This window comes from Ursus americanus, chromosome 35 (genome assembly GCF_024610735.1).
Source record: "Ursus americanus isolate L20-20 chromosome 35, mUrsAme1.1.p, whole genome shotgun sequence".
NCBI lineage: Eukaryota > Metazoa > Chordata > Mammalia > Carnivora > Ursidae > Ursus > Ursus americanus.
In genome coordinates, this window is record NC_142161.1 from 2244514 (window position 1) to 2270573 (window position 26060).

The following is a 26060-nucleotide window of genomic DNA, read 5'->3' on the forward strand; positions in this document are numbered from 1 at the left end:
AACCTAAAGGATTTTGTCCACGTGCACAGGAACCAGCTTGAATTTCCCAGAGTCCCCTTTCTCAGGAGGGTCACAGGCCACGATGTAAGAAGCGACCTGTCGCTTCTCTTTGTACTTGCAGCCTGGGTACTTCCTTGAGGTGAGCTCACATGTGCTCAGGGACACAGGCTTTTTGCTCTGGTGGCAGTTCCTTCGGCCCTTCTTGCAGGCTACGGTGGGGTTCTGACAGGTGGCAGCCACGCTGGAGAAGGACTGATGCAGGAAGGTGTTGAAGGGTTTGCAGTGTTTTGTGTACTTGTTGACCTTGCCCATCGCCGTGTTGCATCCCTGAGGCTTGGGCTGCACGTGCTGAATTTCAAACCACTGAGCCGAGGTCATGTTGCTGGGCTTGGCCCTGACTGGGACCTCAGCCACCCACAGCCCCAGCAGCAGGGGCAGCAGCAGAGGGCAGGAGCCCACGCTGACTGCTGCCATCTCTCTTAGGGGAGCAGTCAGGATGGAGGGCTGGGGTTGCTGGGGACAGAGAGCAGGTGGTGAGAGAGTAGTCTTCCTGGATGTATCCTTCTATCTCATTACCCTCCCCTACTGTCTCCTTCCTCCCTTCCCCTGTGTCTCGTCTCCTCTTCCTGCTCTGTGTGCCCTCCTCGCCCACTGTGACCCCATCCCCCTCACCCCATATGCCTGTCTTCCCTCATTCTGTCCTTCTTGCCTCCTACTCTTTGTTCTGTCTCTTCTCCCTCAAGCCCCATCCCCCTTGTGTCCTTATCCCTTGCTCTGTGTTTCATCCCCTCTATGACACCACCCCATGTCCCCAGTGCCCCCATTCTGTGCCTCCACCCCAGCATCACTCTCCTCTCTCCGTTACGTGTGTCCTTATCCCCTCCTCCTTCGTCTGGCATATCACTCACCTGCATCAGAAGCCGTCCCTTCCCTGTCCTCTCTCCTCACCCAGGTCCCTCCACAGGCCTCACCGCCTCACTGAGTCCTCCACGGCTCTGGGGCTAAGGATGCCCTTACCTGCCACTGGCCTCGGATCACTTGCCTTTTAACGCCTTAAGAGCCGGCCTGAGCCTCGTGGCTTCTGTTTGGGGATCAGGAAATGAATCAAGCATACGTGCCTTTCCACCTATGTGTCCCAAATAAGTGGATGCCTGTGGGGCTAGTGTGCCTGCCAGAACGGGTTCAGGGATGAGGAAACTTCTTCGCTCCTCACACTCAAAGACTAGATTTGGCCCCTGGCCACATGATTCTGATGACTTTACTAAAGCACCTGACCCTGGTGTCAACCCCAAGTGAATTTCAGGGAGATTCGCCATCTATCTCCTACATATATCTCTGGTTCATGATTCCGGGAAAAGCCAATCACTGTGGCGGCAAGAATAGTTTTCTTTCTAACCTGAGATACAGAGGGAATAGCCGAGAATATTGCTTTGTATGATTTCTTGTCATCGGGACTTCTGCTTATCTTTTGGAGGAGACGGGGGAGACGGGGGGGGGGGATGAGCCATCACGGTCACGATGCCCAACAGCACCCCAACTCAACTCTTCGCCGTGGTTCACGCCTCTGGGCCCCTCAGTGCCAGGTGCTGGGCAGGGCCACCTGGCTTTGCCTGGCGAAGGCGCCCGACACCTTTCATCCCTCGCTCTTTTCCTGCCTCCGTCATCGAGATTGGCACAGCTGAAGCACTGTCCAAGTTTGAAAATGCTGTTGGTGGTGGCGCTTGCTTTGTTGTGCCTTAGGCCTTGACCTTGCATGCGCGGTTCCCTGCGGTATGATAGGTGTGTGGAGAGCCCGAGCTGGTACCGCTCTGGGGGCTCCAGTGAGCTTGGCATATGGCATCCAGAAGAACCGAGACCCTGAGGAACAGAAGCATCCTTCTCTGTGGGTGGGAAGGTCTGGAAACCAGAGACAAACAGTCCTTTTGTTTTCAGGATTCACCTGCAAGTGGTGGGCGATCTCAGAACACTAGGCGGAGGTCCATCTCTGCGGTCCGCAAGTGTTTCTCCAGCACCTACCATGTGCTCGGGTGCTCGGGACAGATCAGTGGAGAGAAGAGACGAAAATCCCTACCTTCGTGGCGCTTACATTCCATCGGGGAAAGAGAGTAAAAAATAAATATACCCTTTGCTTGAAGTGCTAACTGCTAAGGACAAAGGGAGAACAAGAGGGAGGTTGGTAGAGTGATTTTTTTTTTAATTTTTTTTTAAAGATTTTATTTATTTAGTTGACAGAGATAGAGACAGCCAGCGAGAGAGGGAACACAGCAGGGGGAGTGGGAGAGGAAGAAGCAGGCTCCTAGCGGAGGAGCCTGATGTGGGGCTCGATCCCATAACACCGGGATCACGCCCTGAGCCGAAGGCAAACGCTTAACGACTGCGCCACCCAGGCGCCCCAGAGAGTGATTTTTAAATAGGGACATTAAAGTAGGTGACTCTGGGACAAAGCCCTGAAGATGAGAAAGTGAACTTGTGCTTGTCTGGGGAAGAAGGGTCCAAACAGAAGAGCGCTGCGAAAGCCCTAAAGCAGACGGATGCGTGAGTGGTGGAGAAACAGCCAGGAGTCCAGTGTGGCTGGAGCAGGTGATGGGTGATGGCATCGGAGAGGGACCAGAGGCCAGATCATGGAAGGCCTCTGAGACCAGTAAAGACCGTGACTTTTACTCCATACACAGGGTGGAGGCCCTGGAGGGTGGGGGCGGTTCTAAGCAGAGAAGTGAAAGGCCTTTGTGTAGGTTGTAACTGTAGCAAAGCCACGTAGAGGGTCTTGATTGGGCGCCTGGGTGGCTCAGGTCATGATCTCAGGGTCCTGGGATGGAGCCCGACGTCCTTGGGCTCTCTGCTCAGCAGGGAGTCTGCTTCTCCCTCTCTCTCCCTCTGTGATCTCTCTCTCTCTTTTGCTCTCTCTCAAATAAGTAAATAAAATCTTAAAAAAAATAATAAATGGTCTCGATTGAAAAGTCTGAGTTCTGGTCCAGAAGTCAGACGTTTGGGTCAGGAAGAGGAGATGTTTGTTTTTGAGGCCTGGGGGACATCATTTTAGTAGACGGAGTATCCAGGATGATTTTTGGAAGAAAAAGTGCTGTTGGAGTTGGGAGGCACCACTAGATGGGGACAGAGAACCAGGAGCAAGGCCCATAGGCCTCTGGCTCCTCCGCTCTCAGGAAGGCCTTGGCTATGGGAACGACGCCGGCGGCTTTGTTAAGGTGCCTGCCTCTCGGCAGTGTGAACTTCTGGATAGAGAATTATGCCTCTGCTGCTGTAGAAATGCAAATGTTTGGAAATAAAATCCATGGTTGAAAGCAGACTGTGGACAGAATGTGGATCAGCACAGGCCTGTCCGGCCCCGGACCGGAGGCCCGGCTCAGGGGAGGGGGTGGGAGGCCAGGAGCTCATTTGAATTCTTAGCTAGGACTCCTCACTTCTCATTATTCTAGAGTGAGATGTTTCCAAACCACGACCTGCATTGCCCTGTGCTCTTGTGTTTTCCTGTCATTATAATTATTCTAGTTTGCTCTTCAAGTCCATTATCCTGAGTTCTCCAGAAGCCGGCCTGAGTGCTCTGTGAAAGTCAAACACCGCCCTACTGTCTCAGGCCAAAGACCAGAGAGAGTAAAGGTTTAGGTCTGCATACAAAAATTAAAGGATTGAAATTACCACCTTCACAACTCAAGCTGAAACCCTTCCTTTGCCTCAGTTATTTGGATAAGGCAGGTGATTTTGTTTATTGGCTGATTTGCCCCAACTCTGCAGCATCCAAGATCTGCTTCACTTGCACTTGGCAGGATAATTTTGCCAGTGTTCCTTCACCCCGTGTAACGGGCAAGAGGAAAAGATGGAGGAAGGGGGACAAGATTAGGGAGAACAAAAGGGGTCAGGCATCAGGCCAAGGACTGATCAGAGAGAGTCTGGCCGAGGGGGAAAAGAGAAAAATTAGACAGGGGTGAGCAAGAAGCAGAATGGGGGGCGAAGATGGGAGGGAAGAAAGCCCCTCACACAAGCAGCCTCTACCAGGGAGATAAGGTAACTACCCCCGCCTCCTCGTTCTATGGCCATAGTCACAGCTCTTGGGCCAACCCCTGCCAGGCCACTACCATGCACGTGTGTGTGCGTGTGTGCATGTGCATGTGTGTGTGTTTAAAGTCAATCGGGCGGGAGTCGTGAAAGTCCCAGCAGCGCCAGGTGGACCTCTGCCTGTCTTCCCCACAGGACAACAGCTGCTGCTTCCTCTGGCCTGTGCTGAGAGGGGGTGCGGGGAGCTGGCCGAGAGGAGGGCCGGGCCTGGATTGGTGCCCACCTTTCAGAGGCCAGCCTCTCTCTCTTCCGGAGTTCCACACAGCCTCTGGATACCGATGGAAAGCCCATGAGAGTTTCCCTCCAAGCAGGAGCAGATCCAAATTCTGTTATCCTAATTTTGCTGCTTCTAGGATAAATAAAGGTAATGGGCTCCTTTTTGTAGACAGGGAAAGTGAAACAAACAGCAAGTTGGGGTCAGATGTGGGACTAGCTCTGGGTCTTTGAATTCTCATGACCTTTCCTGGAACAGCTGTGGGTCTGGAGGAGGCGGCACTGACAGAAGGTTGGAATCCTTGGCTCCCAAGCCAGTGCCTTTAGACAAGCCAGGATGCAGGAGAGGGGGACCTGCCCCGGGGCTGAGAGGCCTCATTAGGTCACTCTATCTCAGAAGCCATTGTCGGCTCCCCCTTTATCTCCAGAATAAAATGCAGATTCCTTAGCCTGATTTTCAAGGTCTGCCACAATTTGGCAAACCCGTCTTTCGAACTTTGTCTCTGACTTTTCTTCCACTGAAGTGCCTCAGTTCCAGCCAAGCTGGTTTCCTCTACTTTCTTAAACATACCTTTCATAATCCTCTTTATCTCTACTCCACTCTTAACTATTCTTTGAGATCCATCCCAAGGTCCCAGGATGACCCGCCCCTCACACAGAAAATTTGCTCCGATCCTCCGATTCAGAGGGATCTTCTCCCCCCTCTAAATTCCTGCAATTCTGTCTTCAAGACGTATGATGTTCTGCCTTGAATCATCGGCTATTTCTTCATACGTATTTATCATGTTCCTCCAGCTTAAACTATCAATATTCAGAAGTTACTCTTCTGATATTGAGATATTATTCTTCTTTCCTACTTCCCACAGGGATAGCTTAGTGCCTTGCATATAAATGCTTCTTAACTGATTCAGCGTCTGGGTTAGAAGGCGTTCATCGTGCCCCTGAACGATCTCAGTCCCAGGTGGAACCACCAGCAACCTCAGCACCAGTTAGCGAATGGAGGAACTGACAGTGCAGCTCCTGAACTTCAACCCTGGGGGTGAGGTGAAGTCATGACAAGAAGGTTGAGCTGCATGAAGCAATCCTTTGGGTTCAGGGACAACCCAGGAACTGCCCATGACATGCTATGCTGGTTGGGTCAATTTGGGTTGGACAGGGCAAAAAGTGACCCCACTGAGATTGTGGTAAGCTGCACCTGCCACTCTAGCCACACGTTCTGGAAACGCTTACCACTGGGGAGGGAGGGAGGGAGCGGATGTGTAGAGGACTATAGGCAGAGGGTCCCCCTTACGGGAAAAACCACTTAAAAGTCGTTTCAGCAGTGAACATTCAGTGCTCCTCTTGCTGGTAGAAAAACCATCACTACTAAAAAAATCTAACAAAAATATTTCTAAGTTCTGGAGGTTTGCCAACCCTTTTCAATATATAAGGCATAAGTAATTCTGCCCTTGTTAGGAAATCTGATTCACTCATTAGACCAGAGTTTCTTTTCTTTTCTTTTTTTAAGTGTATTTATTTGTTTTTAGTGATCTCTGCACCCAAGGTGGATCTCGAACTCAAGACCCTGAGATCAAGAGTCGCGTGCTCTTCTGCCTCAGCCAGTCAGGTGCCCCAGACCAGGGTTTCTCGACCTCAGCACTGTTTACATTTGGTCTAGATAATTCTTTGTTGTGGGAGCTATCTTGTACAATGTCGGATGTTTAACGACATCCCTGGCCTCTACACACTAGACGCCAGCAGCCCCTCCCAGTTGTGACAACTAAAATTGTCCCCAGACATGACCAGATTGCACCCCCCCCATTGAGAGCTACTAAATTAGACATATGACCTTGAGCAAACTACTCCCTCTCTCCCAAACTTAGTTTCTTCATCTCTAGGATAATTCCCGCGTATGTAAAGCCCAGTGCAATGAGGCAACGGATCCCACGAATCTCAGGCCTCGGGAGCAGATGAAACCATGACAAGGATGTCAGCGTGGAAGCAGCAACGCTATGGATCGGCACCTCGCAGACAGGATTTTAAAGACCGGGGCCACTAGAACTGCAGTCTGGAACCCGAAGGCCCGTCGCACACTCAGCACCTTTCCTGGTCCTGTCTCAGGCCTCTGTAACATATGCTTATACGTGTGTCTTTCTTGCTGACTTATAAATGTAGTCTGGGCAAAGCTGTTTTGTTTACCTTTATACTGCCCCCCACATTTGTCACAGTGCTTTTCAGGTGGCATTTAACAACTTAAAAAAATAAACTTAAAAAAATTTAAGGTAATCCACACAGGGCATGGCTAATAATAGAAAGCTTCGTGAAGACGGATATAAAGTCAGGTGTCAGAGGAGGCTCTGCGTTGGCAGAGCAGGGATGGGGGAGGTCACTCGGATCATCCGGGGAATAAGAGAGGCTTTGCTGATGTTGAGTTGGGGAAAAAAGCGAGCTGGCGTAGAACCAGGAGATCACATCCAGTTACACATTGTTCATACACCGTGTGATGGTTCAAAGTCAGGTTCATGCAGACCATCTCACTTTCTTCTTGCAGCCTCATGATGTAAGGAAGGTACTCGTCCCATTTGAGAGACGAGGAAGCAGAAATTCAGTAGGTTATCTGATCTCAAGTCCCGAACTCTTTCCTCCCCGATGCGCTGCTCCGTTTCTGTGGCTGTGTGTGCTGAGCTGGGTGGTGGCAGGTGGGTAGCGAAGGAAGGAAGGCGAAGACCGGGAGCCTCTTCTCAGGGAAGCTGCAGCCTGGAGCAAGCAGGGAAGAGGCGGCGTGCTTTGAGGTGGGGACAACAGCCGACGTCCCCAAAACCGACACTTGAGGCCGCCAGGCTCGCAGCACCGCGAGGCTGCCCTTGGCGTTGGCCTGCAGACCCGGCCTGAAGGGCCCGCGCGGGCGTCACCGCCGCTGGCTTGGCCGTGCGCGCTTCCCCGGCGTGGTCTTCGGGCAGAAGCTTCTTCAGCAGGATTTCCGGGTTGAGCCTTCTCATGAGCTAGCTCAGTGGAGGTGATGGGGTAAGAGTGGGAGGAGGTGAGGAACAGCATCCCGGCTAAAGGAGGCGGCGTGAGCCAGGATGAGGAGGTGAAGGGAGGGAAACAGGCGAGGATGCAGATGCAGTTGGGGACATGGCGGGGGTCAGGTCATGGAGGGTCCTCTGTCCTACGAGGTGGAGAGCCTTACTGGAGTTGGAGAGCGTGTGGTGTCCTGGAGAGGGGAGAGCCTGAGCAGGGGAAGAGACAGGGATGGAAGGGACAGTTTCCGGAACAGTCTTAGATGTCAGGGCTGCGTGACTAATGGACTCATGCTCATCTTGAGTACTGACCAGGTGCCAGGCACTGGGCTGAAATCTCTTGATATACAGCATAACGAATTCTAATACTGCCGTGAGGTAGAAAATATCACCCCCATTACTAGATGAAGAAATTGCAATTTATAGTGTTTTTAACAAACGTAGACTGGTGACACACAGCCTGTAAGCAGCAGAGCCAAGATTCAGCGAGGATTTCTGGTCTAACTCGATAGCCTTGCTCTTAACCACCTTGCAGCCACTGCCTCCCCACAGGGGGAGTCAGGGAAGGGGAAGGGTCCAGGATCACAGATCGCAACTGAGGAAACGGGAGACAGGCAACACCGGAGGGGAGGATGGGGTCAGCGTCGGACTCCTGTTCACGCCGTCAGGAAGGGCAAGTGTAGGGGGCTATGCACGAGCAACGCCAGTATCCCCCAACGCCTCCAGTACTCTGCACCACCCCCAAACTACACATTGGCCTTGGAACACTCGGGGGTCTGTGTTCTGACTCCTGACTCCCATTCTCTAGGACAAGGATGGTAGGTTGTCCTGCAAGGAAGCCCACAACCCGGACGATATACCCTGCAGGGAGGCCAGGCGGAGAGGCCTGCGGAAGTCAAGGGCTGTGGCTAGCAGGCTCTTTAGTTCTCATGAAGCAGCAGGTGTTGACGAAGAGAGTGAGGAGTCAGCCCTTTCCCAACATGACAAACTACAGTAAGAATCTGATTCTCTGGGCTCAGGGGGCCCACACTTCCTCACGTCCAGGTTATGCTGTCTCATCCCACCCGACAAGCTGGAGCCTTCGGGGTCAGCATGCATAGGTTTCTGGGAGCGCTCTGACTCTGATAAGGCCCAAGGTCGTAGGTGAGGGAGTGGGCTGATAGCGTGATTGGGATCGGTGTGGACGTGATGATGGCGACTGTGGGGGTCCACACTGAGGTCTCTGATTCTCCACCCAGCACTCTAGTAGGAGGCCCTTGTGTGCATGTGTGGCCTCCGGTGAGTGGGATGAGTTGCAGACCCTCTGTTCTCCGAGGGTCAGGAATAAGCTGCACTTTGTTCCTCAGAAACATGACAGTGCTTTCCTTCTCACCTTTGCTCAGGGGCATGGCCTACAGAGCAGAGAAGACATCAAAGAAACCCCAAGAACTTGGCGCTTTCTGGCAAGGAGCTGGGACTGTGTTCCGATGACAACAGAAAGAGACCGGACAGCAATGTCTCTATCCTCCCACCCATCCAACCCCCTCAGCACAGCGGCTCCTCGGACTCAGGGGACGCTCCCTCCTCCCAGACTGGTCTTTGTCCAGAGAGCTCTCTAGCCTCTTCTCACCGGTCTTTGGCCTTAGGCTAGAAGAGTTCCTGCTGCTGCCCCGCTGGTCTTCCAGCTCCTGTCCTTTCCCCAGAGTGGCCAGAGAATCATAGTTCAGCCTGTGCCTTCTGACCCCTTTGCGTTTTTTACCAGAAAGGTTGACCAGAGCCGGGGATAATCGGGACGAGTCGCTCACCCAAGGACCAGTTGGACCTCTTATTCCGTGAGTGTTACAGTTCACAGACTGGGGGAAGCTGAGACCCTGGGGTGGACCGAAGGAGTGGGGGGAGTGCCTGAAGGTGGCCAGCCAGCTGAGTGACCTTGGGCAAATGTCTCCTCTCTCTGGGGACGTGAGGACCTGGGTTAGATGATCTTTGAAGTACAGGGGAAGGCACATGGGGAAGGCGGGGGGAATGCTGGAGGCTCTGGGAAGGGGCAGACAGCCACTCTAGACCCTCCTCTGCCACCAACCACTTAACTCTACCAGCAGGAGAAATGGCACCGGCTGTGGCCCGGGTCCTGTTTCTCCAGCTTGTTCTAGGGCCAACTCTGGTCGTGGACATCAAGGTGCAGATCGCCATCAAGAACTTCCGCATGTTACACATCGACTACCCCAGGGTCAACTACCCAGAGGGGTTCCAGGGCTATTGCAATGGTCTCATGGCCTATGTGCGGGGCAGAAAACAGAGCTGGTATTGCCCCCAAATCCATTATATGGTGCATGCCCCCTGGAGAGAGATCAAGAGCTTCTGTTTGGACAGCGACAGCTTCTGCGAGAATTACAATGAATACTGTACAGTCACAGAGGACTCCTTCCCTGTCACGATCTGCTCTCTGGCCTCTGGACAGCCGCCCATGAGCTGCCACTACAATGACACCCTAACCAACCAAAGGCTCTACCTGCTGTGTTCTGGAAAGCATGATGCTGAACCGATAGGTATCATCGGCCTCTACTAGGAAAGGAAGGCTTTCATTCTGAATGGCCCCCTACTGCCCCCACACACCAGCCTGTCCCTACTCCCAAACCTCTGATCCCTGGTCTAAGGCTTCCTCCCTGACTTCAAAGGCAGGCAGGGTCCCCTCCCAACAGACCAGGGAGGTAGGACAAACGTCCCGAGCTTCAGTCACCGTGCAAAGTCATACCGCCTTGTAGCCTCTTTCTAGCTTGTTTACCTCCTTTCTTCCCCCCCACCATCCTCCCTCTCCCACAGACAGTCTTACCCACCCAAGAAGCTGACTGTGTCCAGTTGGCAGTGACTTTCCATCCACTGGGCCAGATCCTGAATCCTGGATGGAGGCCCAGAGCCTCAGCTCACACCATGGCAACAGGCACCCAGCTCCATGTCTCAGCTTCTCATCCCCACTACCTTCCTCTTCTCAGCTTTCCCCATCTCCCTTAGGACTCTCCACTCACTCACCTAACAGCAGGTCCCTCTAGCTATAGGGATCTCCCTGAGACCCTTAGACGCGTTCTAGCCTCACTCCTCCGGAACCCTCCTCAGTTCCCAGTCTGCTCCTCTCTATGAAATCAGTGATCTTCTCTCCACATCACCCGTTCTTTCCTTTCTCCTCTACCACAGAGCCCAGGGTAGTCTCTCCCTGACATTCCCAACCTCTTGTAGTCACCCTATCTTCCTTTCTCTGACCCTTTTTCCTTCCATCCTTCTCACTGTGGCTCACTGGAGTTTCAAGTTACCTTCTTTGACCTGTTCCCTCCAAGATTACTGCATCCCTTTCCTCCCCAAAGCTCCTCCTGACACCCCCAGACTCCAGGATCTGCCGCTGCCAGGACAGGGCTGAGGTGAGCCTGGCTGTAGTCAACAGAAGGTTTTAAAACCACATCTGAATGATATAAGATATAACCATTGGGTGAAAGTGGGGTGGAGGGTATGTGGGACCTCTCTGTACTATTTTTGCATCTTCCTGCGACTCTAGTCATTTCAAAATAAAAATACAAAAACACATCAGAATCAGTTCTGATTTCATTCCTTTTTCCTCAGCGCACCAGAACTCCTACTCCTGGAGTCCTGGAGGCCACCCACCTCTGGTTGTCTTCCTGGGCTACACTTAGCAGTGAGTGGGACCTTCTGTTCCATGTGTGCCATGGTGGAGGTGGGGTGGGGTAAAACTCAGTGCTGGGCTGGTTGTTAAAAGCCAGCTCGAGCACAAACTCATAATAAGAGTCAAACTGAGTAAGTTCTTGGCCCATTCTAGCTGGCTTCTGTTTCTCCAACAAAACCTGGACTACAACAGAAGAGGAAGGTAGAGGGACAGGGAAGGGTCTAGATGGTGGTGTCTGAGTCATACTATGTCAAATCAGGACTGCTGCTCTCCTCTGGGAGATAAGGACGGCAGATACCAGTAATGTATGAACGCAAAGGAGCACATACTTTTGCCTCCGCATCTGGTTTGTCTCTTACCCCGAATATATTCCTCAGCTCTGTTCTTAGAAGCAGTTGTTGAAGGGAATGCTAACTTCTGGCGGGGAGGCATGAGGCTAAGTAGAGAAAGGACGCAGAACTGGCAACTCTACTCCTTGGGCTCTCTCTTCTGTCTGCATCGGTGGGCCCATCTATCCCTCATCCTGATGGAAGACAGAGCTCACGGGCTGCTGCACACAGATGTTTATTGTTCCCTAGGCTCCCTGGTGTTGAAGATGCCGGGTTGAGGACTAGCTGACCCTAGTTGTTGAGGCTGCTTCTTATTTGCTGCTCTTCTTCTCATAGGTGCCAGCACCCTTGTAGCCACTCACATAGCCTGAGTTGTCGGTCGTCTCTTCCCGTCCTGCGATCCCTTTGCCCTTGCCACTCTCGTCAAAGCGCTCCTTGTGGGTGCCTGTGTACTTGCTGGTGTCCGTCAGCCGGCTCACCCCACCCACTGTCGTTGCTTTCTGCAAGCCAGAGGAGGACGGGTCTGATCTCTCTCCTTCCCCTTCGCCGTCACACCCCTTCTCCAAAGATGGCCTCTGATGCTGCTGGTACTAGTGCTCTGTTCTACCACTGGCACGGGGCTGCTTTCTCTAGGGCCCACGTGCAGCCATGGACGGGAACTGAAGAGCCAGCCACTCGTGAGACTTTGGTGTATGGGAACGCATGGGGGTGTGTGTGGATTTTTCTATTTCTAAGGGAGTTATTTTGACCAGGCTGCAGCCAGAGGACTTCAACCCAGACCCAATATGCAAGGTCCCTTCTGCTGGGAGGGCCCTATTTGAAACCTAGGGTAGAGAGGGGACTTAAAATAGAGAGAGGATAAATAGGGAACAGACTGGTGGGTGAGAGGCAGGTGGTCAGAGATTGCACCTCACAGAAGAGCAGGAAGAGGGGTGGGGATCACGTACCAAGTCTTCTGCGCTCAGCGTTCCCCCAAAGCCACCTGGACACTTGGGAATAAGTCTAAATTTTACTATTAAAATACATGTGGACCCCTCTCTGGACCACGTTCCTCATCTCTGAAATTACGAGATGATCTCTGAAGCCTGTTTCGATGCCAACAGGGAGCCAGAGGCTTTCTGCCTAGTCTCCCTACAGTATTACTAATGGCAGAGGTGAGAGACATTGGAAGATGGGAGGCGAGGCAGGAGCAGCAGCAGGGATCTAAAGAAGTAGAGTCAAGTGTGAGGGATAAAGCGTGTCACTCACGGTAACTCCAGTGGTAGCTGGATCCTTGCCTTCCATGAGTTTATAAACGTTCTCCAGAGCTTCATCTGGGTTCTTGTCCTTGAATCGTTTCTGGGCCAGTTCCTTCATCGCCTCCTGGAACTGTTGAAATGTGATGGTTCGGGCATTCTTGGCCCTGGTCAGTCAGACAGAAATCCAGAAACTCTGGAACATGAATTCATCACCTTCCAAGGTCCAACCCTCCCCTTACTCGGATTTGGTCTCTTGACACTGAGTGTCCTGAGGACAGGAAATAGTACAGGGCCAAGGACCCAGTAAGTGCTTAGTAGAACCATTACACATGTTCTGCTCCATGAACCCTTCCATGTTCCACAGCCTTGCTGATTCTACTCACTGCCCCTACCTCCCATCTCTGGTCCCTTACTTGACTTTGCTGAATACGATGTCCACATCAGTGGAGGTGACTGTCTTGCCATCCATGATGCCACAGTCTTTGCATAGCTTGGAGAAGTTTTTGTTGTTCATTTCAGTGCCACTGCTTGATGATTCTCCAAAGACAGCGAACCGCTGGAATGTTTTCCCTGCTTCTGATGCCATGATCAACTGGAGGTGGGGGAGGACAGTGCGGGGGGAGACTTGGGGGTGAAGGAGGAGGGGAAGGGAGGACTGAGGAGTAATAAGGATGGGGGTTAGGATAAAATCAGGATCAGTAATAGGATCAAAGCCCCTCCTCCCTGTCCCTCTCTTTCCTTTCCCCCCTCACTCCCATCCCACCTACTGTTCCCAGCACTAGTGGTACTAGTGTGGATCCTACATACTGAATAATCACCGCTATCACCCTCTTCCCTAAGACTTTTGTGCACCTAAGAGTACCCGGATGGTGTCTGACCCTTCACAGCCTTTATTTATGTGTGTGCAGGGATGTGGGAGCCAGCTGACTGGAGAGACTGTGTGGCAATGGGGAAACAGACAGGGGAGGAGAGGGAAGCTTCTATGATGTCAGCAGTGTTTATGTGACATCACCTCCAGCCCCAGCTACAGCCCTAGTCTTGGGAGAAGGGTCCTTTCATTTCCCCACTTTGCATGCTACAATGAGCAAGTTGCCAACCTTCTGGTCTCTCCAGCTGATCAAGCTCTCCCTCATAATCCCAGCCTAGTCTGACCCAGTCTTCTGGGTCCTGGTCAAATTGGTTTATGCTCTGCCCCAAAAAGCTGAGAGGAGCCCAGGGAAGGGGTTAATGAAAACAGGCCTGCATCAGTCCAGCAGTGCCCTCCTTTTTAGTCTCAAGCCCAAGATAGTGACCGACACGGAGAATCCCAGTGCCTTTGGCAGACCAACCTCAGTAAGAACTTTAAATGGCTTCCAATGTTGGGCCCAACATGGAAATAGCACAGGCCTTGGAGTATAACACACCTGGGTGGGTCAAGGAGAGTGAAGTCAGGGTGAGGGTGAGTCTCAGACTCTGAAAATCTTCTAGATAAGTTTCTGTGCAGGTCAGGGATGTTCCTCAGGGGTTTCTCTTAGGCCTGTTCTCTGGCCAAAAGCCATATAGATGGATGAACTTCAGGGATTCTAAAACAGAGCAACTAGGTTGGTGATTCCCCTCCCCTTTCCTTCTAATCAGTCACCAATTGCTATGAATGTCACTTCCTTGTCTAATAAACCTTTTTTCCATTCCTATTGCTCCCACATTTAGTCAAGTCCTTGTCGTCTCCTATCTACTTGATTTCCCTGGTTTCTAAAGGATCTCTCCTAGGGGCACCTGGATGGCTCAGTCAGTTGAGTGTCCAACTCTTGATTTCAGGTCAGGTCCTGATCTCAGGGTTGTGGGACTGCGCCTGCCTATTGTTGGGCCCCTGGCTCTATGGGGAGTCTGCTGAAGATTCTCTCTCCCTCTGCCCCTCCCCCGCCCCTAAAATAAATGTCTTTAAAAGAAAGAACGAACGAAAGAATCTCTCTCCTATATGGAATGCCCCCCCAATCCATCTTTATCACCCACCTATCAGATTAATTTTCACAAAACTATTTTTTATCCATTAATCCTTCTCAAGTACTCCCTAAGGATCTTCAGTGCCAAGACTCTGCCTGTCCTTCAAGCACTTTCACATGAGGACCACACTTTACCAAACAACACCCACCTCTCATCAGTGCTGTTCTTCATCTGGGACCGTATGGCCTGATAGGCTGCCTCGCAGTGTGGCAAGAGCAGAGTGGAATGAATCTGGGTGGGGATCTGAGTCGTGGATTTGTCATTTACAGCACTAGGTGGCTGGCCTTGGGCAAGTCACTGAAGCTTCTGTTTCAGAAATCTCTGAGCTTCATTCAGCTGCTCACCTGTACTGTGAAGACGATAATAGTATTGTGGGGTAACGTATAGGAAGCAGCTTGCACACAGCAGCTAACAGTCAATTCTTCAAAGTAACTTCTGTGTTTCTGCCCTCACACTTTCCCTCATGCTCTCTTTCTTCCTGGATAGACTGTTCCTCTCTCCCACTCAAATATGCCGTGGTTGTACTCCTCATAAAGGTACACCGTAGGAACAAAACCCTTTTCCTCTTCTGAATTATACGACGATAATGGTTCTTAGTCTGTGGGCTGTAGTCTCCTGGGGAGGGGAGTTCTGAACTCTTGCAAGGGCCCCTGGAATCTATACATACACGAACATTAATCATCAACTGAATAAATAATATGCTTTGCACACGTAGCTATTGCTATACACACAGGGGTTATGATTGCCAGAATTCTATACAAACTGGGGAGCCTAGCCGGCGTGGTCAGTAGAGTATGTGGCTCTTGATCTTGGGGTTTAAGTTCGAGCCCCACCTTGGGTGTAGAGATTACTTAAAATCTTACAAAAAAAAAAAAAAGAATTCTCTACAAACTTATTTAAAAATATTGCTGAATTCGTGGTTTGTCTCCATCAGAGGATACTAAAACCATCGGGTGGGAGGGAAATCTCTGATCTCCCACTTGAGAAGGGTGGGAAATGATTGCCATAGAATTTATTGCCTAAACAATCTTATCTAAGCATCATTTTTCTTAGCGTTTTCTGTATTTTTTATTACTTCTCGCACCTCATCCATCATAAGCTTCTAGAGAGGGTACGACTACCCGTCACCTTTCTTTGAATTGCGTGCATACAGTGGCTTGCACACAGTAGGTACTTAAAACCGTTGCTTCACTGAAGGTATAGTTTGAAGCCGCTTCTGGCCCAAAGGAAGGAAGTTAGAGAGAGATTACCCTGGTTGGGCCACTTACAGCTGGGCTGTGCTGGAACCTGCCCTACGGAGACGAAGTCTACCTTAGGGCTTCTGCCTCATTTCTGCCTCTGGGAGGCTGAGACCCCTAGGCCGCTGCAGCAAACAGATCCCAGTGGAAATTTCCCACCTCCCCGCCCGCCACGCGCCCCTGAGTAAGCCCCTTATCAGGTTCCCCCTGAGTCATCCTGACCCAGAGACGAATTTAGATGCTGGAAGTTCCAGGTCCTTCCCTCCCCTATTCCAAGAAAGACTACTTTAGACACATCAGAGCCTTGCCTGGGCATTTTTTCTTCCCCAGTTCCAGGAGGGCTGGTGAGATCTCCCTCCTGTCCTACACAGCTTTATCTATGATCCTAATGCCAGCAGGCTTTTCCTTGTCCAGGAGAGTGTTAAACGGGCATCCAGAGGGGAGAGGGGACCAGGCAAGCTGCCAGGGTTGCCCAGCTTCTGGGCCAGTTTCTGAGGGGAACAGTTATGAAGAGAGTGGGGGAAGGGAACAGAGGAAAACTTCGGTGCTCCAAATTGGGAGCAGGTACGGGGGTCCTTTAGATGTGAGGTTGTTGAAAGCCGGGTTTGATCCTGATCAGCTCTCCTACTCTGGGTCACCTCCTCCCTCTTGGCCCCTCCTTCTTTCCAGTAGACCCTGCCAAGTGGGGATGAAAGGGGCATTGATGTTCCTTGGATGGGAGAGGATTGTGGGTGGTGAGGGTGGTGGGGGGGGTGGTTCCCAGGCAGGAGGGGGAGGGTAATTTGGGGGTCTTGGGGGGGCAGTCTGTGCTGGTGTTGCGGTTGGCAGCTCTAGTTCCATTGGCCATTGTTCCCAACTGGCCTGCCGCCCAGCCCCCGAAATGGTAACTCAGGAACCAGGCTTAAGGAAGATGGAGTGGGGACCCTGGTGGGGAGGGGGTGCTGGAAGGGTGCAGGTGGGGAGATATTCAGTCTGGTTTCCTTGTGCCTAAGACAACTTCGGAACCCGAGGGAACCTCTCCTAACTGTCCCATTCCAGATGGCCTTCCTCTAGGGGCACAGGGAGGGCGCATCTACGGTGGGGGGAGGACAGGGTGAGTGAGGGGTCTAGGACTGCAAACCCACCCCGGGCCCCGGGAGGGACACGCAGCAGTCCCTGAGAAACCAGCTCCTGGGCACTGAGATTCAGCCGTGCCGAGCTTGTCTCACCCTCCTCCGGGCCGGACTAGGAGGGGTTAGCGCCGAAGCCACAGGGTCTCTTGGGTTCCAGCCCGGGACACAGCGTCCTCCCCAAGCCCCCACTCCACCCCCGCAGAGTTAACTCCGCCCCCGCGCCTGTTTACCCTAGAGTCAGAGCCCCTGGGGGTCCCTGGCCCCTCCTCCGCCCCCCCTTGGGGCCTTGACCCGGGAGTCCCCGTTGGCCATCCTCTCCCCCCTCCTGCGATCTCCCTCTATTTATAGCGGCCCCCCGCATTCCCCGCCCCCCCCCCCGCCTTGTTTTCCAACTTCTCAGGGAGCAGCCGAGAGCAGGCGTCGGGACGCAACAGAGAGAGGAGGTACCAGGACCCTGGGCACCCCGAAGTTGAAACTCTTGCGCCCCCGACGGCCCCCCACCCCTGCCGCGCTCCGTTGGTGCTGGCACACCTGCCCCTCCCAGCCGGCAAGACCCTCGCCTCCTCAGCGGCGATCCCCGCCCACCTCCTCCTTCCTCAACCTAGCTGTGTTTACCCGCGAGCCGAGTCGAAATCATGGGGTGTCAGCACCCCGGGTTCGTCTCCCCACCACCCGTCCCCGCTACTGAGTCTGGGGGCGAAAGAAGGAACCACAGTGCGATAGGCAGATCCAGGTCACGGGTGGGGGCGGTGTTGAGGGCGGGCGTGGGGATCCCCCGCAGGACTAAGGGATCCGCGCACGCCCCACTACCGCCTGGTCGCGGGGGGGATGTGGTGGGGAGCGCGGAGGCACCCAGCAGTTTGTTTCCCTTAGAGTACCCCTGGGGCCCCCAGCACAGCCCCTCCCTGAGCGGCGCACAGCCTGGGGCGGGGTTTACTGGGGGTCTGGGGCGGATCCGCAGGGAGCTGTCGGCCCGTGGGCGGGCTGGGGCGGGCCGGGGGCGGGTCTGTGGGGAGCCCGAGCCGGGCGGGCCGGGGAGTCAAAGGCAAGTGAAGGTGGAAGCGGCCGCGGCGGCAGCAGGTAGGGGGAGGGGCGGGCGAGGGGCCGCAGGGCCTGGATGGCGCCAGCCGGGCGCGTGGGCGGGTGGATCCCAGGCCCCGGAGCTGACCGCCCGCGGGAAGAGGCCCGCAAGGAGGGGCGCCGGGCTGCGGCGCACAAAGGCGGAGGCTCCGCGAGCTGCAGGGCGTGTTTGGGGCGTGCGTGAGGCTGTGTCCAGCGTCCGGGGCGCTCCTCGCCGGCCGCGCGACGGTGTCGGTCCCCACGCGGACGGACAGCGTTGGGACTAGTAGGGACAGGTCCCGGGCGCTGGGCCCGGTCGGTCCCATCGGTCCTACCCATCCCTTCCCAGCTGGCGCTCGGCCCTTGCGGGTCGTCGGGGAGGCTGGGAGGAGACTGTGGGGCCGCCCTCCCTCCCCTTCTCCGCTCGCGGGACCCACACCGAGACTGGGTGGAGGAGAGACGCGAAGGCACGAGGCTTTTTAAATTTTGTTTTTAAACGTTTAACTGGGAAAACAGTCATGCTCAGCTATGCTCATCTCACTCGAGAGCTGTCAAAAATCTTGAGGATCCCCTAGTCCCTACTTCTAGTTTGCAAATAGGAAATCGAAGCCAAGGGAAGTAACTGAGTGGGCCAAGGTCACACCCTTCGCAGCAGAGCCGGGACTAGAATCCAGAGGTTCCGACACAAGCCACGCTCTTTCCTCCACATCAGCACTTCCTTCTCTCCTCCCCCAGCCTGGACTGATGATACCTGCTCTCCACGTTGCCCCGCAGGCCCCTCCAGCCTATATTGATTCTAGCTGAAGCCTAGAGAAGACGTGTTCATTGGACTCGTGGGTACAGATTAGGGAGGGTTAGTGACCCAGGTAGTCTAGATCTTGGCTGAGGCTTTCTGTCCCTAAAGGACCCAGCATCTGTCTCCCATGTCATTCACCTCATTGCCTTGTTTTCTCAGACCCCAGAGCCAGGAGGAGAGAGAACCCTGACCCCTAACCCCACTGCATCCAGCCAATAGGAGCCTAGTAAGTGACCCCACCCCCAGGCTGCAGGCTCTTAACTGTCGAGCTGCACAGGTGTTCTGCTCCTCACCAGCCCCACTAAGGTTGAACGTATGCTAATTTATTCACAGTCGGGAGGGAGAATCTTGGGAGGAAGGGAAGGAAGTATTGGGTCAGTTGGACACAGGTGCCCCTTGTTCTTTTTGTTTCCCTCTCCCCCTCTTGGTCATGGTACTCGGGTCACTTTTAGCCCCTTTCCCTTTGAGGGGCTGACCTTGAGGCTTAGTTGAAGGTCACAGTTAATTAGGAACTCTCACTACTCCATCCCTCAGTATCTTCGGAGTACCCAGTCAGGAGCCACAAGTTTCATCCCTGCCTAACTCTGGGAGTGTGGGGTGGTCCCTAAATAGAGCCTGGGAAACCAGAGCTGCACTCCTGCCCCACCCTGGTATTTCCATCCAGGACAGAAGAGGGGGTTCCCAAGGTGTGGGGGTTGAGGGGCAGCCGTGGGGATGGCCAGTGGGAAGAGAAGGGGTATCCTGAGTCATCGGCCACCAGCCCTCCTTCCCAGCGGCCTGGACGTGGAGCCGGGGGGGAGGAGAGGCCCCGTGCGTGTCCTGATGCCCTCTGCGCCCCGCACTGCCCTGGGCTGAGAGAGGAAGCCAGGTGTAGGAGACGCGGGGAGCAGCCTCCCCAGCCATGGCGTCTCCTCGTCCTCCCAGGCCACCATGGCGGAGCTGCAGGAGGTGCAGATCACCGAGGAGAAGCCGCTGTTGCCAGGGCAGACGCCCGAGGTGGCCAAGGTGATGAGACCCCTGACTCCCAGGCCCGAATTCCAGACCTGCAGGCATCCCCCTCGCCTCCTGCCTTCCCGAACCCATAATCATTCTAACCCACAGCCCCGTTTTCTCCACCTGTACCCATGTCTCTCCCCGGTAGACCACAACGGGAGTCCAGGCCTCTGTCCTGTCACTGCACTAACCTTCATCCTCTCCTGTCTGTTTGTGTCATCTCTTTCTGTCTCTACCTTTCTTTATCTGTGTCTCTCTCCATCTGTGACTCGACATGGCTGTGTGTCTCTGCGTGTATCTGTGTGTGTGTGTGTACGTATGTGTGTCTCTCCAGGAGGCTGAGTTAGCTGCCCGAATCCTCCTGGACCAGGGACAGGTAACAGCTTGGGGGCTGCCGTCCCAGGGCAGGAGGAGGGGTTCTCTCTCCCGGGCAGGAGAGGGCTGCTCCCCTCTCTGCTCCCTTCCCTTCCAGTCCAGTCCTTTCCCTTCCCCATCTCTCCTTTCCCTTCCTTCCTCCTTCTCACAGTTCCTTAGCGCTCTCCCACCCTTTAGGGTTCTTTTCCACCCTCGGAATCATTTTCTACTTTTTTATCTACCAGAACCAAATTCTTGCTGATCCTATTTTTAATTCTTTGTGCCTGTCTCCTCTCTTTGCCCCTCCCCACCCCAAATCCCCGACTTTTGTGGGATTTTGTGGGCATCCTTCTCCAGCCTTTTTTTCCTCTCAGCCTGACTCCTCCCTGATGGTGACCGTTTTTCTGCAGACTCACTCTGTGGAGACACCTTATGGCTCTGTCACTTTTACTGTCTATGGCACCCCCAAACCCAAACGCCCGGCGATACTCACCTACCACGATGTGGGACTCAACTGTAAGGACCTGAGCTTCCCCACCGCTCCTTTCTGGGAAGAGGCTGGTGGGAAGGGTAAAACCCCAGGGGAAGGGGAAAGGTCAGCACGGGCAGGAAGGGAGCCATGTGGCATATCAAGGGGGAGTTCTGTCCTGGTCTGACTATGGCATAAAAAAAAGAGGGTGGGTTCAGACTTGGGGATGCTTTTCCCTGGCTGATTCTACTGTCGGGGTGGTGGGGATTCTCTTTAGATAAATCTTGCTTCCAGTCGCTGTTTCAATTCGGGGATATGCAGGAAATCATTCAGAACTTCGTGCGGGTTCATGTGGATGCCCCTGGAATGGAAGAGGGGGCTCCTGTGTTCCCTTTGGGGTGAGAATTAGCTCCCTCCCTCCTCACCAGGCTTCGAGGCACAGGGCAGGGGCGGGGAAGAATGGACCAGGGGAGGAGGAAAGGGGAGACAGTGGAGACTCTGGGAGAGGGTGAGTAGGGCACCCTGAGGTGCAGGGCACTGGGGGGCAGCTTGGTGTTTTCCTTAACGTTCTTCTCTTCCCCAGATACCAGTACCCATCTCTGGACCAGCTTGCGGACATGATCCCTTGCATCCTGCAGTACTTAAAGTGAGAGGCCTGGGGACCCCTCCAAACCAGAGTTCTCCATCCGGCACAAGGGGGCCTTAGAACTCCTCTGTCCCCGAGGGTTCCTGGGCAAGTTGTGGCCTCTGGCCTAGATAGATCCTTCCTCCTCTGTGCCTCCACCTGACTGTTGAGAAGAAGAGGGGTAGGTTTGGAAATGGCTTGAGTCGGCAGAGCAGTCCTGATGGATAGAGGCAGGAAAAGGAAGCGGCCCTGCGTGGCCCTGCCTCAGGCTGAGGAGGGGCTTCTCGGATCTGGAAGGTAGAGAGGAAGAGGCGGATGACAGAATCCCAAGGAGCCAGATAGACTTGTCTCTTTTCCTCCCACTTCCCCTCCTCCAGACACACACCTGGTGCCCGGGAGCCCTGGGTGTGAGGGAGGGTGGGAGAAGGAAGGGAAAGCCCGGTGAGCCTCTGTGGAATGCACGCTGAGTGCTGACGACTCCTGGCTTCTGGCCCTGGCTCCACTTTTCCTGGGCACCCGGGCCCTGGGCAGCTCGGGTTCACCTTGTTGGCTCTGTTTCCCCCTGTTCTCCCTGTTCACTGAAGTTGTGTCTTTTCTTTCTTTCTTTTTTTTTTCCCATCTTGCTTCAAGTTCCCTTCTTCCCGGTTCCTTACAAGGAACCAGGAACTAAAACAGAACAAGTCGAACTAGCTCCTGAGAATTGAAAATGGACACAGAGCTATGTAGGAAAACAGTGTCTGGTTGGCAGATGGGTGTTTCTTTTCAAGATACTAGCTCCCCAAGAGAGAGCTGAGGTAGATTTCAGGGACCTAACACTGGCGACCAGTGTCAACGGTTAGCTCCTCAGCACCTTCCTTCGTCGCGTCCCTCCAGGGAAGGTTGCGCTCTGTCCTTTGTGTGTGTGGCCTTGGGAGGGAGGGTGAGGAGTCTGGGAGCTAAAGTTTTGGACACCAGGGCCCATTAGATACACGTTTCTCTTTCGCAGTTTCTCCACAGTAATTGGAGTTGGTGTTGGAGCTGGAGCCTACGTCCTGTCACGATATACCGTAAGAAATGAAAAAACAAAAAACCCAGACAAGGGGAAGGCAGGTTTAAGGCCCATGACTGATGAGGAGAATGTTGTTTGCTAGAGTGTGTTTGTGGGGAGAACTTGGGTATAAGGGTGGGGGGCAGGCCCCAGGGGAGCCTCAAACTGGCTGGAGCTCAGCGGGAAGGGAATAAGGCCCCGCCTAGCCTCTGATTTCCCTTCTTTCTGCTACTCCTCAGCTTACCCACCCGGATACGGTCGAGGGTCTTGTCCTCATCAACATTGATCCCAATGCCAAGGGCTGGATGGACTGGGCAGCCCACAAGGTTTGGAGGGGCCTGTGTGGTGAGGTCTAGGGTGGGGGGGGCCCTTGGGACGGGGAGTGCAGCAGGAAAGATGTGTCACTTTTTAGCCTGGGTCTCTCTTCCTCATAGTATCCCGAGCTTGCTCACCTGCCTTTCCTCATAGCTAACAGGTCTCACCTCTTCCATTCCGGAGATGATCCTTGGACATCTTTTCAGCCAGGTAAGTGGTTGTTTGTGGAAGATGAAAGAAGTGGAGGGGACCGGCAGGGGCTCGAATGCTTGGGGTGACTTCCTTAGATGGGACGGGATCTGGGGAGGGAAGAAAGCTTGCCTCTTCTCATCCAGTAACTATTGACTTCTCAACCCTAGTTTCCCCTTTTTCTTCCGTCAGGAGGAGCTGTCTGGAAATTCTGAGTTGATACAGAAGTACAGGCATATCATTACACACGCGCCCAACCTGGAGAACATCGAGCTGTACTGGAACAGCTACAACAAGTGAGAGCGGGGTGCGCGTGCGGGGGAGAGGTACAGGCAGCAGCCGCGCATCCTGGGGAGGCGAGGAGGAGAGGGAAGTCCGGGACTCACACGGCTCGAGGGGGGCAAGATTTGGTGCGCAGCTGGGCAGCTGCGGGCCAGACCCCGTGGGGTGAATTGTAAGGAGCTGCCCCCTTTTTTCTGTTTACTTCCCTTGGGATTTTGGATTTCCAGAAGTGAGATGATCTCTTATCCTTGTGCCCTTCCTCCCCCTTCACTGCCCTCCGGCCAGGGACCTGGGGTACAAGTGACCACAGGGATTTGAGGCCTGCCTGCCACTTTCCCCTTTGGTTCCCACTTTTAATTGTTAACAGTTGACTATAATTTTTGGGAGGAAGATAGGTTCCTCAAGGAGGAGGTGGCTTCCATCTGGATGTCTGGTGATGCCTGCCTAAAATTCCTGCTCTTCTTTGAACCCCTCTTTAGCCGCCGAGACCTGAACCTTGAGCGTGGAGGTGCTGTCACCCTCAAGTAAGGCTTTAAGAGATAAAGCTTTGCCTCTCTCCCTGGATCTTCCCTAGGTGCTTATATCCTTTAGAAGAGGGAAAGTCTTTTAACAGGGAATTTTCTCCTCATCTCCCACCCTATTCTATGAAGCAAATCCCACCTTCTAGTCTTCCCCTTTTGGGTTGTCTTGGAAGGGCCAGTGGGGTTCAGAAGACTGTTTCCTCTTTGGAGCCAAACATTTTCCAGCTGCTCTTCTGGGAGGCGGGTGAGGGAATAGCAGGGGCTCACCTTCTCCTCCCTGACACTATGCCTCTAGGTGCCCCGTGATGCTGGTGGTAGGAGATCAAGCACCCCATGAAGATGCAGTGGTCAGTAGAGAATTTTGGGGTGGGTGAGGGAGGATTGGAGTCCTCGGGTGGTGGTCAGAGGGGTGTCTTGCCAAGAGGCAATCTCTGTTTGGAACTGGGAGAGCAACTGTGGGGCCTAAGAGGTTGTTTCCTGGTAAGAATGAGATGGGCATGGGGCTGATGGGAAAGGAACTGGGATCTGGGTCCTTGGGTCCCTGGGGTGCCTGGGTCCCTTGGATGGGAGAGGCCACAGGGAGTATGACATCATTCATTCAGCCTCCTGCTTACACCAGGTGGAGTGTAACTCAAAGCTGGACCCCACCCAGACCTCTTTTCTCAAGGTCAGTAACCCTACTCCAGGCCCGCCTGACTCCTGGCCCCCTGTCCAGAGCCATAGACCCTCCCTAGATTCGGTTTCCAGGCCTTAAGGTCCTGCCTAGGAGCAAGTGGGGTGGATAAAGAAAACATACCCTCAGGGCCTGGTGTGGGGAAGCTAGGGAAGAGAGAACCTTTCCTACCTCTTGGCATGGCTGCTTGTATTTATGTCTGTGTCACTTCTTCTGGATGGCTGTCACCCATCTCCTGAACAGATGGCCGACTCTGGAGGTCAGCCCCAGCTGACTCAGGTGAGTACCGCTGTCCTCGTGAGATGGGATATTAGTGGTACTGAAATATATACTTTGCCACTCCCCCCACCCCCACCCCGCCATGGCCTTGGGCTCCAGCTCTGCTTTGAATTCACCTCACTGTCCGCCTCTCCTCATCTTACTTCCGCAGCCAGGCAAGCTGACCGAGGCCTTCAAGTACTTCCTGCAAGGCATGGGCTACAGTGAGTATAGGGGTCAGAGGCTATCATGAGAGCAGGGAATTGCTGCACAGAGGAGGGATGGGCAGTGAGGGTGGGGAACCATTTCAGGCTAATTCTGGGACTTACCACCATCTGCCGAATCATAGACCCCCACCCCTAGCCCCATTAGTTACTCTCATACCACCCAAGCACCCCACTTGGAGTTGCCGGCCTCTCTTTCCCACCTCCTGTCTTCCTGCCTGCTTATGCTTTTGTCTCCACAGTGGCCTCATCCTGCATGACTCGCCTGTCACGATCGCGCACAGCCTCCCTGACCAGTGCAGCGTCCATTGATGGCAACCGGTCCCGCTCTCGCACCCTGTCCCAGAGCAGCGAGTCTGGGACTCTCCCTTCAGGACCCCCGGGGCATACCATGGAGGTCTCCTGTTGAATGACCTTTGTTGCCCTGGTGTAGGACCCAGCCCTCACCTCCCCCAGCACTAACCTGGGAGGTGCACAGGGCACTGGGCCAGAGTAAGGGAAGATGGGCAGATCATGTGGGGAGATGACCTTGATCTTCGATTGCTACCCTAACCTTGACCTCTAACCTGTGATTCCCCTCAGATCCTGGGAGAGATGTCCTAATATCTCTTAGGGACCCAGACCCCTGAATTATCCCTCTCCCTCATTTTGGTGTTAAGGTGGAGAGGGCATGTGTTCCCTCTCCCTAATCTAGGTGTCCATAGATAAGAGATAAGAGGTTGTTGTAGTTGCCCCATGGTGCCTCCATCAGACTCTCCCTACTTATCCCATTGCAAGGGTAGGGGACTTGGGGCTGAGACTCCATTCACCAAAGCTGATATGGCTTTTCATTAACCCTTCAGATCTCTGAAGAGTATGGGCCTAAATGAATGTGTGTCGGAGGAGGCTTGCTGGTGGGTTAGTGGTCCTCAGGATGGGATAGAAACATCCGGTGTGTGAAACGGAAGTTGGAATGGGAAGTGGTGGGCAATGAAAAAGCGTGAGGGAAGGATTGGAGCTGGGGCAATAGGAAGGGGCCTGGGGCCATTGGCTGCACTAACTTTGGTAGCTGTCTAGACAGTGTGTGTCTAGAGTGGGAGGGGGAGGGAGCTAAGCTGGAGCAGGGCTGCTTGGCGCTTGGCATAGGGGTGGGAAGGGCTATCTTGGGGCTCTGCCCACACTGCGTTATGTGTGGAGGGTGCCCTCCTGTGTCCCACAACTTCTGCTGTAACAATAAACTGTAGAGGAACTGAGTGTGGTTCTTCCTTGTCTGAGTATGCCTGCATTGTGCCCCTTTTCCCACCCTCCCCCTACCCAACTCACATTCTCTTCTCAGGTATGGCCTGGATACCCCATGGGATGTGACTACATAGGCACGCGCCCCTGTTCCAATAGGATGGTATTATCCTTGCTATTGATAGTATTTCCAAGTTTTGGGAAGAGAGGAGCTACTTAGGTCTTACAAGA

The 26060-nt window shown here is 53.8% G+C and overlaps 4 protein-coding genes and 1 long non-coding RNA gene across 14 annotated transcripts; 3 read left to right on the forward strand and 2 right to left on the reverse strand.

The window, feature by feature from the left end:
- On the reverse strand, positions 1-557 carry LOC123783893 (ribonuclease 7-like). Its single transcript, XM_045784864.2, has one exon. It carries the CDS (start codon positions 472-474, stop codon positions 4-6), a length of 471 nt encoding a protein of 156 aa, XP_045640820.1. The 5' UTR covers positions 475-557; the 3' UTR covers positions 1-3.
- Positions 558-3707: 3150 nt separating this feature from the next.
- On the forward strand, positions 3708-6549 carry LOC123783892 (uncharacterized). The gene is made up of 3 exons (XR_006777317.2): positions 3708-4435; positions 5151-5323; positions 5811-6549. It is a non-coding gene; the product is annotated as an uncharacterized LOC123783892 (long non-coding RNA).
- On the reverse strand, positions 6520-17524 carry TPPP2 (tubulin polymerization promoting protein family member 2). 4 transcript variants are annotated; one of them, XM_045784861.2, is made up of 6 exons: positions 17445-17524; positions 14628-14828; positions 13828-14061; positions 12913-13154; positions 12510-12663; positions 6520-7493 (listed from the first exon to the last, which is right to left on the reverse strand). In XM_045784861.2, the coding sequence occupies exons 4-6, from the start codon at positions 13083-13085 to the stop codon at positions 7323-7325; spliced, it is 498 nt and encodes a 165-aa protein (XP_045640817.2). In that variant the 5' UTR covers positions 13086-13154; positions 13828-14061; positions 14628-14828; positions 17445-17524; the 3' UTR covers positions 6520-7322. The 4 variants fall into 4 exon arrangements, with proteins under 4 accessions (XP_045640817.2, XP_087715147.1, XP_045640815.2 ...); XM_087859021.1 differs by lacking the exon at positions 6520-7493 and adding an exon at positions 10056-11761 and having other exon boundaries at positions 14628-14823; XM_045784859.2 differs by lacking the exon at positions 6520-7493 and adding an exon at positions 10056-11761.
- RNASE13 (ribonuclease A family member 13 (inactive)) lies at positions 9352-10093 on the forward strand. The gene has a single exon (XM_045784863.2). The coding sequence runs from the start codon at positions 9367-9369 to the stop codon at positions 9826-9828; it is 462 nt and encodes a 153-aa protein (XP_045640819.1). The 5' UTR covers positions 9352-9366; the 3' UTR covers positions 9829-10093.
- Positions 17191-25846, forward strand: NDRG2 (NDRG family member 2). 7 transcript variants are annotated; one of them, XM_045784849.2, is made up of 17 exons: positions 17191-17272; positions 18844-18910; positions 19609-19689; positions 20012-20053; positions 20442-20547; positions 20778-20898; positions 21084-21146; positions 22111-22171; positions 22392-22478; positions 22621-22677; positions 22849-22952; positions 23418-23462; positions 23755-23806; positions 24079-24126; positions 24376-24411; positions 24563-24614; positions 24857-25846. In XM_045784849.2, exons 3-17 carry the CDS (start codon positions 19615-19617, stop codon positions 25021-25023), a joined length of 1116 nt encoding a protein of 371 aa, XP_045640805.1. In that variant the 5' UTR covers positions 17191-17272; positions 18844-18910; positions 19609-19614; the 3' UTR covers positions 25024-25846. The 7 variants fall into 7 exon arrangements, with proteins under 7 accessions (XP_045640805.1, XP_045640810.1, XP_045640808.1 ...); XM_045784852.2 differs by lacking the exon at positions 17191-17272 and adding an exon at positions 17460-17484; XM_045784848.2 differs by lacking the exon at positions 17191-17272 and adding an exon at positions 17810-17909.
- The last annotated feature ends 214 nt before the right edge of the window (positions 25847-26060 follow it).

Excerpts from the sequence above, each read along its gene's own strand:
- TPPP2 (XM_087859021.1), bottom strand. The coding sequence starts at position 13,085 with ATGGCATCAGAAGCAGGGAAAACATTCCAGCGGTTCGCTGTCTTTGGA. Across the intron at positions 12,664-12,912 it reads ATCGTATTCAGCAAAGTCAA|GGCCAAGAATGCCCGAACCA; the intron begins GTAAGGGACCAG and ends CTGACTGACCAG. Across the intron at positions 11,762-12,509 it reads CAGCTACCACTGGAGTTACC|AAAGCAACGACAGTGGGTGG; the intron begins GTGAGTGACACG and ends TCTGGCTTGCAG.
- RNASE13 (XM_045784863.2), top strand. The coding sequence starts at position 9,367 with ATGGCACCGGCTGTGGCCCGGGTCCTGTTTCTCCAGCTTGTTCTAGGG.
- NDRG2 (XM_045784849.2), top strand. The coding sequence starts at position 19,615 with ATGGCGGAGCTGCAGGAGGTGCAGATCACCGAGGAGAAGCCGCTGTTG. Across the intron at positions 22,172-22,391 it reads ACGTCCTGTCACGATATACC|CTTACCCACCCGGATACGGT; the intron begins GTAAGAAATGAA and ends GCTACTCCTCAG. Across the intron at positions 24,615-24,856 it reads CCTGCAAGGCATGGGCTACA|TGGCCTCATCCTGCATGACT; the intron begins GTGAGTATAGGG and ends TTGTCTCCACAG.
- LOC123783893 (XM_045784864.2), bottom strand. The coding sequence starts at position 474 with ATGGCAGCAGTCAGCGTGGGCTCCTGCCCTCTGCTGCTGCCCCTGCTG.